Source organism: Zosterops lateralis (assembly GCF_965231275.1).
Source record: "Zosterops lateralis genome assembly, chromosome: 3".
Taxonomy (NCBI): domain Eukaryota; kingdom Metazoa; phylum Chordata; class Aves; order Passeriformes; family Zosteropidae; genus Zosterops; species Zosterops lateralis.
The window spans coordinates 67922906-67934641 of NC_139764.1; the positions used below are offsets into that span (position 1 = coordinate 67922906).

General features: G+C 36.3%; 1 protein-coding gene across 2 annotated transcripts in view; it reads left to right on the plus strand.

The window, feature by feature from the left end:
- SLC22A16 (solute carrier family 22 member 16) overlaps positions 1–10650 on the plus strand; it is a 35158-nt gene extending 24508 nt beyond the window's left edge. For both annotated transcript variants that reach the window (XM_083856015.1, XM_083856016.1), the window contains exons 6-8: positions 228–337; positions 836–935; positions 5979–10650. In XM_083856015.1, the coding sequence (XP_083712141.1) occupies positions 228–337; positions 836–935; positions 5979–6191 (423 nt within the window). In that variant the 3' untranslated portion in view covers positions 6192–10650. The remainder of the gene's footprint in view (positions 1–227; positions 338–835; positions 936–5978) is intronic.
- Positions 10651–11736: the final 1086 nt, after the last annotated feature.

The window sequence follows — 11736 nt, forward strand, 5'->3', positions numbered from 1 at the left end:
TTCACTGTCATTGCTGGAGTCACACGTAAAATGCTCCCAGGGCTTCAGTGAACCAGGACTGGTAAAAAGTGATATGGAAACTAGTAGCTTATTGAGCAATCTTTAAAAAGCAAGCAATGAGTATTGCTTATTGTCTAAAGAAGGGTCAAAACTTTTGAAGAATGTGAATTATGTTTAGAAGGGTGTTATTTTCTGGTGATATATTTATTTGTGCTCTCTTCCAATAGGATTTCAATATATTAATTATCTTAGCAAATATGGCTGGAAAATTTTCCATAGGTGTGGCATTTGGCCTTATTTATCTCTACACAGCTGAACTGTACCCAACAATTGTAAGGTAAGAACTTTTGACATAGTTACATATTCTTCATTAATTTGATGTTACTTGATTCCCTTTGTTATTCTGCACCAGATCCAGCAGCTCTTGGCATCAGTGGTGGTGATCTGAAAGACTTGGGATAGGATGAATTCCTCATCTGCCTCAGAGCTGTCTGGAGTTTGGCTGTACCATAGTTTTTTATTTATTTTGCATTTCATATGCATTGATAGGTTCCATTGGGGAACTAGAAGAATACTCAATACTTTCTTAAACATTTTTTATGCCTTTCTTATAAGTGCTGGTCATCCTGTGATCTGTGCTGAATGATAATTATATTTTTAATCCTAATTACAGAAGCAGCTGAATTTAACTACAATATAAATTTACATTGGCATAGCAACAGCTTCCTAGTATAATTGCTTAAAGACACAAATCTACTGATGTTTTAAGTGTCTGTGGATTTCTAATTGTTTCCTTTAACTGCCAGAATCCTTAATCAAATTCTTTTCTGCCTAGATCACTTGCTGTTGGAAGTGGAAGCATGATGTGCCGTGTAGGAAGTGTGGTTGCTCCTTTCTGTGTGTATCTGAGAAGTGTTTGGATTTTCATGCCTCTTGTAGGTATTTATTTCAGTGGTGAATGTTTTTTGAAAAGGTGTATGTGTCACTTGTTTTCTTTTTAGTAACTTACCAAGTACATTTTTCACATGACAAAGGAACCAAAAGCTGAACATTTATTTCAAAAAGAAACTTGAGTAAATTCTTGTTTGAAATTTTCAAGTCCCAAAGACTAGTAGCCTCATATTGTGAAAAAATATGCTGCTAAAGCAAAAGGGAGACTTTGAATCACTGAAATATTCTGATAAGTTTTTATCACAAAAGACAGAAAAATATTTCTGCTCTGAATCTTAGCATAAAATTGATAAAAATATTCTGCATCTACCATGTAATGTTTAGGAAGTGTCATAGTCCAGACTTTTTTGCAGGCCCAGCAGGTTTTGACCATACTTCTGATTTAGTTTCACTTTTTTTCAAAGGCATAGTTCTTCCATTCCTGAACTCACCACAGGTGACTGGGTTTTCTTACATTCTGCCTTAACATTTTCCTTGTTTCCATTTTCCATGGCTTCTTTGGGACATTGCATGTTTGGAATAGCCTCCCAAAAGATAAGAAGGTTTTGTTGTTACTATATTTTGTCTCCACACCTGCCCAAAGCTCCTGTTCCATGTTCTTCACCAGAACTGAAGGAAACCATTCATGATATAGAAAAAGAGAAAGAAATGGTATATTGATGAGCTTCATGGTGACTTTGACAAGCAACAGAGCCTTGTGTTGATTGAGTACATCTTACTTTTTAGGTAACTCCAGGTCAGGTTTCCATTAGGTTTTGTCTTTCACCACCAGTTGTCCCAGAAAAGAGGTGGGACCATTCCTTTGTTTACTTTGGGCATTATGTAGTAGATCCACTTTGGACAAAATATTTTATGCTTCTCCTGCTCACACTTGAATCACATTTCTTCATTGCATTTCTGTTATGGAGCATTTCCTCCTTAGAAATCCTGCAGCAATTCAATCCATTTTTTCTCCTGAAGGATAAATTATGCCTATATATGTAAAACCAGATGGAATTACAAAGTTTGTATTAAAGCTTTAAGTAAAGAAATGTTTATTAATGATTTTAAATAGTTTGAATTTTTTCAAAAACCCCTTAGAATTCACTGTGACTAGGGCACTGCTGTTATATGTAGATTACTCATGTCAGAAAGTGAAAGTGTAATTGGGATGTGTCTTTAACCTGGATTCTTAGTCAAATTTTATCCATCATATTGGAGTTTCCTAAACAAGGGCATTGTGTCCGTTTGATTTGGCAACTATAAAATCTTTAATTATAGATGCCAGAGATTGTTTCATAGAATTCTTGCAAGCTCATTTTATTATTTAAATTAATTACTTTCGGCTGTTTTCCATTAAAACTAAGAGGAAGAAGGAGACCACAAAACAATTTATTTCTTCAAGTTCCTAAAAATGTTTTCTTTCTTAACAATGTCTCCACACAAACCAAGATATGATCTCAGAAAAGACAAAGAAACATTTGCACAGCAGAGTGGTCATGGGAGAACATTTCTTTTTTCCTCTTGTCAGCATTTTGCCTTTACTAGATGAAATTAGATTTATCTGTGCAGAAGTGCTGCAGTTAAACCACAGATGAGGGAGTGCTCAGACATTTTGCAAATGGCAGCATAAACACAGTAATTATTTCAGCTATGAACAACTCTCAGGGTACAAAAATTATCCAGAGTTTTTGTAGAGTTCAGTAGTAGTTCACAGTGAAAATGCTTCCATTATTAGCTCCTGCTATAGAGCATTTGTCAATTTATTAAATAGGCTTGTCTTGAGTTGGAGCATAGCATGCCAAGTCTCAGGTCAAGTAAGTGTTTTGGAATGGAAGTGAAATCAAATGGATTACATTTGTAAGTAAACTGATACATATCACTCTGATCTATTGCAAACACCACACACTGTTGAACAGTTACTACTCCTATTTGTTTGGCACTCTGCCTCATGCAGTTATGCCACCTGTGGGTACTGCAAGCATCCTATTTGAGTGCCTATAAATCTTGAATAACTTGCCAAGTATGTTTTTCATGTGACAACTTTATAGAAAATATGCAGTAAAACAACTGCTCCTTATATAACCTATTTCTGTTGCTCAGCTGTTAAGAATTATGTTGCAATAGCCATTTAACAGGCTTGGTTTTTCTCTCAGTAAAAACAAAAATTAGAAATTTTAAAAGCCCACACTGATGTTAATAAATGGATAAAACCCTCTGTCAAATACTATAGCTTTTTCATGTTGCAATATAACCCTTTTTGTTGAGGTAGGAATTTTATCAATAAGATCACATTTTAGATTGGTTCAGAGCCATCAGATGTGAATACAAATATAAATGGCAGACTATAATAATAATTTGTTCTCAGAAGTAAAGGTATTATTTTGTAGGGATATTTAATTCAAATTATCTTTTGTTCTGGTGTATACATATCAAGTCCTAGTCTTAGAATTATAAATGGTGCTCCAGAAAGGGAAGAGGATATAAGGAAAATGATGGTAAATATTGTCTGAAGATTTCTATGGCATCTCTTAAAAGCTGCTGGTTGTGCTCAAGTGTTGGGAACACTCCAAGAGTTTGACTTAAGCAGAAAGTCAGATTTTAAATTAATACCCTGAAAACACAATGCATTTAAGCAGGTATGCCTGTCAAATTAACTTAAACATACTTAAATACCTTGTACAATAACACAAATACACTTTATTTGTACACATAAGCATTTGCCCATATCAGGAAACATTTTCTGATACTGAATTATGTATTTAAAATAGTAAATACAAAATGTACACATTTGTAGTGAGCAACCAAAGGACTAAATTATGTCAGATGCCTTATGAAGAACTGTGCCAAGACTGCAAAAGAGTTGCTTTTACTAAATGTGAGCCACTTCATAGGTAACTGTGGCTATTGCCCTTGAAGAGGTAGATGACATTTGAGAAGTCCTTGAATTAATACACTGTGTCTTAATTGTTCCATACTCTGTTGTAGGAAATACCGGAAGATGTTTGAGGGTCAGGGAGAAGGGAAATGTACTGAATTACTCAGCATGCAGCAGCTTTCACATAGAGGGAAAAAAAAAAAGGAAACTAACATGGGATGACATAGAGTAATGAGAGCTGAGATGAAAAGGCAGGAAAGATGTGGTGTGTACACTTAAAGAATAGTGAGAGTTCTCAGGGGAATGAGAGGTAGGTTCATGAAGAGGGAAAACATGAGAAGAATGCCAAGTGTCTAAAAAGAGTAACAAAACCAGAAAAGACACACATATTCAAAGCACACAGTGTTACTTTCAGCTTGTTCTTTTGAGTATCACTAGTGACCCAGTTCTCATACACTCCTAATTTATGGGTGTCTATAAAATTCAATATCCTTTACAGACCCAAATATCCTCACTTACGAACTTCTGACAGACTAAAGTGTGTACATAAAAGAGGATATTGTGGAATAGCTGCCATGTGTCAATTCATTCTGCCTTTCCAGGGCAGAAAATCATGTCTGAACAGTAGAGAAGAAATATGACACTCTGAGATGAGATTTAATATTTTTGAATATATTTTTAAATATCACTCCTGCCACATATATATGTCTAAAAGGCTCTCACTCAGTTTGTGCCATTTCCACTAGTCCTATTACTGCTAGGATTCTTTTTTAACTTTCATGGTAAGACTGTGACTTTTATTTTCACTGTAGTTTGTAGTATTTAACAGTATTTTGATTTTTTTTACTTTGTCTGCCTCTATATTTACTGCAAATGCAAAAAGGAGGATATGCAATAGTGTGCCTTTTGCTTCTCAAAATAATATATGGGACAAACTGTCATCCTTTTTTTGGAAGGGAAGAGAAGCAAAATCAGCATAGTGTGTGGGCAGGGAAATAACACTGTTCAAGGTAGGGAAATCTGATTTTAAAGCACCTTTCTGACTTAAAATCTGGCTTAGCTGCAGATGGTAGCTGGGCAGTTCTTGTCTCAAGCTCCGTGTGAGAGACGTAGGCACAGTGATTCCAAATGTTCTCTCTCACCCTTGGAAAGAAAGCATTAAACAAAGGACAGACTTCAGAATCAGCACAGGGCAAGATAAGGATAATACATCATCAAAGTTCACAGTCACTGAATGGAAAAACACTGAGACCAGGCAGGATGTTCTGTGTGAAAGCCTTTCTATCAGGAGAGAATTGGGACATTTATAACTTGGTGTTGAAGGACTGTCAGGGGTTTAATGCTGTTCTGTACTCAGAGGAGCAAAGTGGGAATTGGTGTCATTGACAAGACATAGAAATGGCTATGTGAAGGGAATGTGAAGGGAAAGAGTAGATATTCATGGAACAAGTGAGTGTTTCTCTACCTGCCTCACATTATCCTGATCCTTGCACCACTCATGTTGTTGTTGTGGAATTGTGTACACCATGGAAAAATCCAAAATGTGATCCCAGTGCAAATGTCAGTAGATGTCTGCACTCCTAACAGTTCTTTGAAACTGAGTTTAGCAAAGTATTCCTGCTGAGAGCTAGTTTATCATCTGCTGAAGAGCTCTCCTGAGCACAGATGTGCACTTTTGTGGCTCTGGGCCAATGAGCCATATTGAGAAATTCCAATCTGGCTGTGTAGAGAAGGAACAAGCACACAGGTACGGGTACACAGGAGCTGGAGTGTGAATTGAGATTACAGGTGGCAGGGAAATCTTAGCTCTGTGAACATGCCTGTAAAAATGAATGTATGCAATCTTAGAATCAGGTTTTAAATACATACCTGGAAATACCAAATGAAGGTAATAGGTGATGTTTACTCAAACAGAATTATTCCTGCTTGCATTGTATTGATCCCTTGTGAACAAAACACTTCACTTGTTCATTCATTAATTCTGCTGCATAATCTTTTAATTTTTGCAACAAAAAAGGTAGATCTTTTATACAGGCAACAATTTAAGACTTACGATCTTTGCTTTACAGTTCCTTGTGCTTTACTTTAAATTTACTCTCGAGCAATATCAAAAACTACAGAAATCTTGAAAGACTTATCCACCTTTACAGCTACTGTTTATTTCTTTCAGTTGCTTGTTGGAATCATGGCTCTTCTGACTGGAATATTAACCATAATGCTTCCAGAAACACTGGGAAAACCATTGACTAATACTTTGGTGGAAGCTACAGAAATGGGAAGAAACAAGAAAAGCTGCTCTGAAAAGACTCCTCCAGCACATAGTGATGCAGCATTAGAAAAGATAGAGATGTTTGGTCAAGAAAGAATCAGTGCTGACAAATAAAGCAGCGGCAAAATAGTTGTTCCCAATTTTAATCACTATCTAATTTATAAGATCTCTGTATTCAAGAAATGTGACTGTTCCATAACATCTGTGCCTTTTATATTCTGTCTTCCCTTTTCAATAGAGCAATTGTATGAAACCTTTTCCAAGTGACTGAGTTACTGCAGAAAATTTGATAGGATTTCTAGATCCGTTGTCAAACTTACCCAGACTTTAAAACTCCTGTCTGACTTGCTGTGACCAGTTGGAATGATTACTCTAAATGTTGGAACCTACCTGATTACATCTGTGTTTAAAAAAAAGCGCCAATTCTTTGCTTCACATTTTCTGCAGTTAGATTTGTAAACATACAACAAAGTGCCCTGCCTTGTCTCGTCCTGTTGTAGCTGCCAGTTACAGGCTTGAGACTTCAGAACACAGTAAACTCTGCTGCAATTCAAGAGAGAAGCCTTAATATTGCATCAGGTCATATCAGTAATTTTAAACTAATTTATTATTTTTTTTTCTTTTAAGTTTTCTACTAGAAATGGTGCCATTGCTAACAAAGAAAGCATTCTATGGCACAGCTTCTGACTGAAAAAATAATACTAAGTTTGCAAAATGTGCAAATAGTTTATATATTCATTCTGTTGAATGGGAAATGTATTTTTATTAGGGGTTTAGAAAAAAAAAATGTTCACTGGATCTACTGCCATTTTAGTTTAGGTAAACTAAACTGCCTGATCCCATTTAAAGTCATATTCATTCCAGACCATTATTTCAGTTTTCCCTTTCTCACTTATTTCAGCTCAGATCTAGCATCAGATTTTTCATAACTTCTAAGAGCTAGACCAGCAACTTTGCCAAATGCCTCCAGCGAGGTCTTCATAGTCCTCAGTGGAAAAGAATAAATGGCATATGGCTCTTATTCAGGCTTTATGCACAGAAGTGGATTTAGTTATTAATTTTTGGTAGAAACGGTTTCCACTCCCCATTTTTCTCATTGATCAGCTGTCTGTGACTCTTTCTTTCCTTATTATATCACACAAAACCAGTTAGAAAAATACAATTTAAGATGGTAGCTGGAGGACACTGATCAATAGAAGAGTTCCTAGTAGTAGTTTTAGTCAAAGTGTCAAAACATCCTACTGCTGTTGCACCTCATGTGTGCATCAACATTTATTGTTGATGCAGTAGTTTATTGTTGGTGCAGTGGTTCTGCCTTATGACTCTGGACCATACAAAACAGATAGATAGGAATGCATCATTCTGGCTGCTTCTTTTGTGGCTTTCTCCCACCTCCCCTTTTTCAGTCTATCTCTAGACCTGGGGGTTTCTTCCTTGTCTGAGGATCTGCATCTCCTTTGCTTGATCACCCTTGGTTTGAGGGGAGCAGCACAGGGACTTCTGCATGTTGAAGTTCAGAAACCCTTCTCTTGCCTGGGTTCTGTCAATTCAGTCCTCTCTGGTTTGAAATCAGTGTTTTCCCCTCTTAGGCCCCTATTCTCATGGCATGGTCTCATCAAAACAAGTCTTCCTTGTTTTTTGCCATGTACCCACCCCAAAAGATATCTATATTACTGTAGCTATTCTATATGCTGTAGAAATTAATGGCCACATTTTTCAATCATATCTGCACAGTTATAGTAGTTTCAATGACTTCTGAAACCAGAATAATGGTTTATATCCCCTTATAAAAGATTCTATTCTTCACTGCACTGTCCTAGAATTTGGTCCTGGTATTAGGAGAAAATATCCTATATGAGGATTAACATGCTTTGAAGCAAACAAAAGTCAGTAAATTTAAGTTTAGGGAGTTTCTCTGAGATAATTACATAGAAAGCAGAAAGGAGTCTTTATGCTCCATACAATTCTCTTGGTGTTCCAGTGTTTGCAGAGAATACCTCCAGAAGGACCTGCATAGAATACTGTGGCTTCTGTCCAGGTATATGAGTTCAGTAAAAGCATTTAACCTTCCCACTGTGAGTAATCCCATCATTATTCTGAGAATGACTTGAATACATCCTGTGATGACTGAAGATTGGATTACTCACATGCTGTGGTTTTTTATTTTGCTGAAGAGCAGACCCAGTATTCTTCCACTGCTTTCAGGTCCCCCCTCCACTTCCCAGAGCAGAGCAGCTCTCTTTATCTGCAAGAACTGCTGCCAAACTCTGCCTGCCCTGCCTTAAGTAAGGGTTTAATAATGCTAAATAATCACCATCATGCAATACACCTAACAAGGAATTAAACTGGTACTGTCTTGCCTTACAACCACCCTCCCCACACACAGAGCTCCAAATTCTTCCCTTATTTTGAGGTTCTTTCTGATACTCCCTCTTTTAATAGTCCATCTATCTTAAAACTCACTACTCATAACTTTTGGGAACAGTACAGTCTATTTCTAACAAGGTACTAAAGAATATTTACAATTAATTTTTCTGTTTCCTTCTGTGCTGAGTAACCGATTCGGGTCTTACCCTGCCAAGAACAGCCAATGCATATTCTGTGTTCCTTTGACTTGAGGGATTCACAACCTGGTCATCTATAATCAGTACACATAAGGTAAAGAAAAGAACAAGAAAAATGTTAAATAAACAGTTATACTGTTTACAACTAAAATTTAATTATGATTCTAGACCACAATGTAGCTTGATGGCTTAACCCCAAAAACCATTTCCTCCTGTCACTGAAGTCAGTTGGTATTTAGTCTTTGATTCGAATGACCTCTGAATTTCCCTGAACTAATGATGTTACTTTTTTTCCTTGGAAATAAAATGTTTGTTGATTTACAGGTACACCTTTTGTGATTTTATGCATCAATAGCTTAGAGATTGCCTTGGGGTATCCTATCTTTAACCTGAGGAAGGATATTACTTTAAAGGAAAAGGAAATAGCATGTATCTCTATGTCTCTAGCATTTCTATTAACTTGGTTTTTTCCATATGGGCAAAAATATGTTTCACACTAGTCATGCATTATCAATGTCTCAAAATCAGGTTGAGTTGCTTTCTTTCTCTTAAATATTCATAGATTTTTTTAAATCCTCATGCAAGAGAGCACTGAGTTTGAGAACAAATGCTTCTGTTCCTATGGGGCATATTTTCATTTATTTCAATGCTCATAAAAAGAATTAATTTTCATAGTTTCTTACTTCAGTTCGTAAGTCCTTTAATGTTTGTATTTGTCATCCTTATCTTAGTGCAAATTCTTTGTGCTCGTCAATGTCTCTGGAGTTACACAACGGTTTTATGAGATAATGAATTAGAATCCTTATCTGTCTTAATTGCTGGTCACTATTACATGATGGCAAATGTTTTTGTCTGAAATTTGATATCCAGTTTTATTGGACAGTTTTGCAATTTGTTAAGGATATACCTTTTTGGGTCAAATATAAGAATAAGAGCAACTATTATTAGTTTAATGATAACTAAGGAAAATAATAAGTACATGTGTTTGATATTTCAAAATTGTATTTTTAAGCTATACAAAAAGATGTATCTTCTACTTTAACAACTTCATTCAATTTCTCTGTGCAAAATTTTATAATTTAAACAAGTACATAGAAAAAAAAAATCTATGTAAATCGTGTGTTTTTATCATATGCTTTGGGTGATATCTGAATATCTAAACAAGGGGTGAAGCCTCCTTGAAGGCTGAGGGCTTTTGTGTAGTGGCTCTGTGGAAAGACAAAATGCTGTGACATTCCCAGCTCTGGGATGGAGTGAAGGACTTACTGGCATTCTCCTGTGTCTTTCACACTTTTTTTTTTACCAACCCCTTAGTCACTTAGGAAGCTTCTGTGGCATAGACTGAGCAATGTGCAAGGCCTGAGAGTGCCTTTTGGAAAAGCTTAGGAAAAGGTGAGCTCACTTGTGCCATGGACTCTTGGTCCAGAAAGGCAATTGTGACTGCAAAAAGGAGGCTCTGGATTCATCCTGAGCCCTTTACAAACATCTGAAACATGTCTGTCTGAATCCTATAACAGATTCCTAGGGGAGAAATTAAAAACTAGGACTAAAAAGAAAATACATCATTGGCAAAAACTGAGTTTATTCTATCAGGGAAGATTCTAGTCAATGCTGACAATTAGTTACCTCTCACAGGAAGAAAGACTAAAGCACATCTATGTTCTGGTAGCCTAATAATTTTGTACAAGATTCTGTACTACATGGGGAGTATATTTTGGTTACATGGAGGAAGTATGTACTTGTAGGAAAGAGTTTGTTTGCCCAGAATTTGTGGATTTAATACAATATATATTAATGGGTTTTTAAAAAACATGTATTTTTTGGCGCAGTGGTTCTGCCTTATGACTCTGGAAAAATTATCTGCAGTTTTGTGCAAGAATAAAGTCAGACACACATTTTTAAATCTTTGCACCTTTACCTAATTTAATGAACTTCTATTACCAACTCTTCATTTGGTTCATACTCCCTTAAAGAGGCCTGGCTGGTGTTTTGGCATTCCATGGCGATCTTTCAGTTTAGGATGGCAAATATCATGTGTGTGTCTTTTCCCTGTTTGTCTTTGCAGGTGTAAACCAAGATTTGGGTAATGTGTTAGGTGGTGATGACGACAAAATGTGCATTAAAAATGTGACCTGCTTTGCATTTCACTTACAGGAAAAATTTGATTATTTTTTGCCTTTGTATAAGCTCACTGGAGCAGTAGTCCCTCAGACACATTCAGCAGAGACAAAAATAGCTGCAGATACTGAAGAATGGGTATGAGTTACCAGAAAATAGACTAGGTGACCACAGGAATGACTGAACAATATACTTGTAAGCACGTGGTGTTGAGTGCATGTGAAGACTAACTATAGCTTCCTCGTGTGGGAACTGGAGTGGGCTGACAGCGCAAGGAGAATAAGAATTGCAGCAATTCATAGCTCTTATTGTTATTTGTCCCCTTAGAGCTTCCCAGGAACCTATTTATTCTTCACTTTCCTTAAATCTCTAATTAGTGCAAATGACTCAACTTTTCATGCATATTTTATTAATCTTGTGTTTTCTGATCAAGTTACACCATCACTTTGCTTCATCATTTGCATTTTGAAGGCTTAATGTGTCCTTGCTGGGTGAGTTATGTTCTTCTCTGAAAGTAACTGGAATGAGTGGTCCAAATAGTTGTTGCTAAAGCGGAGAAACTTGAATCAAGCCTGATAGACTGATTTCAAGAGCACTGAGTTCAATCAAGCTGAGAAAAATCAAGCCTAAGAAGTGTATACTTCAAATGGGGAAATAGCCTTTTTAGTATGACTGGTATATAAACAGTGATTGCAGACTCCAGTTTCTGGACAAAACAACTCTTTCAAAAAAATTACTAACCTAGATTTATGAATAATCAGAAGTAATGGGGAATATCTAATTTAGTAACAAACTCACTCTTCTGTCTCTGCATTCCTGGCTAGCATACAAACCATGGATACTGCTTGGGTATTTGTTGGAGAGAAGTAGGATCCAGCTATGGAATGCTCACAGGCATTTAGTTATTAACACTGCCTCATAATCTTCCACATGGAGATGAACAGACTTGCATAGGAATAAGAACAAAACAGCATCAA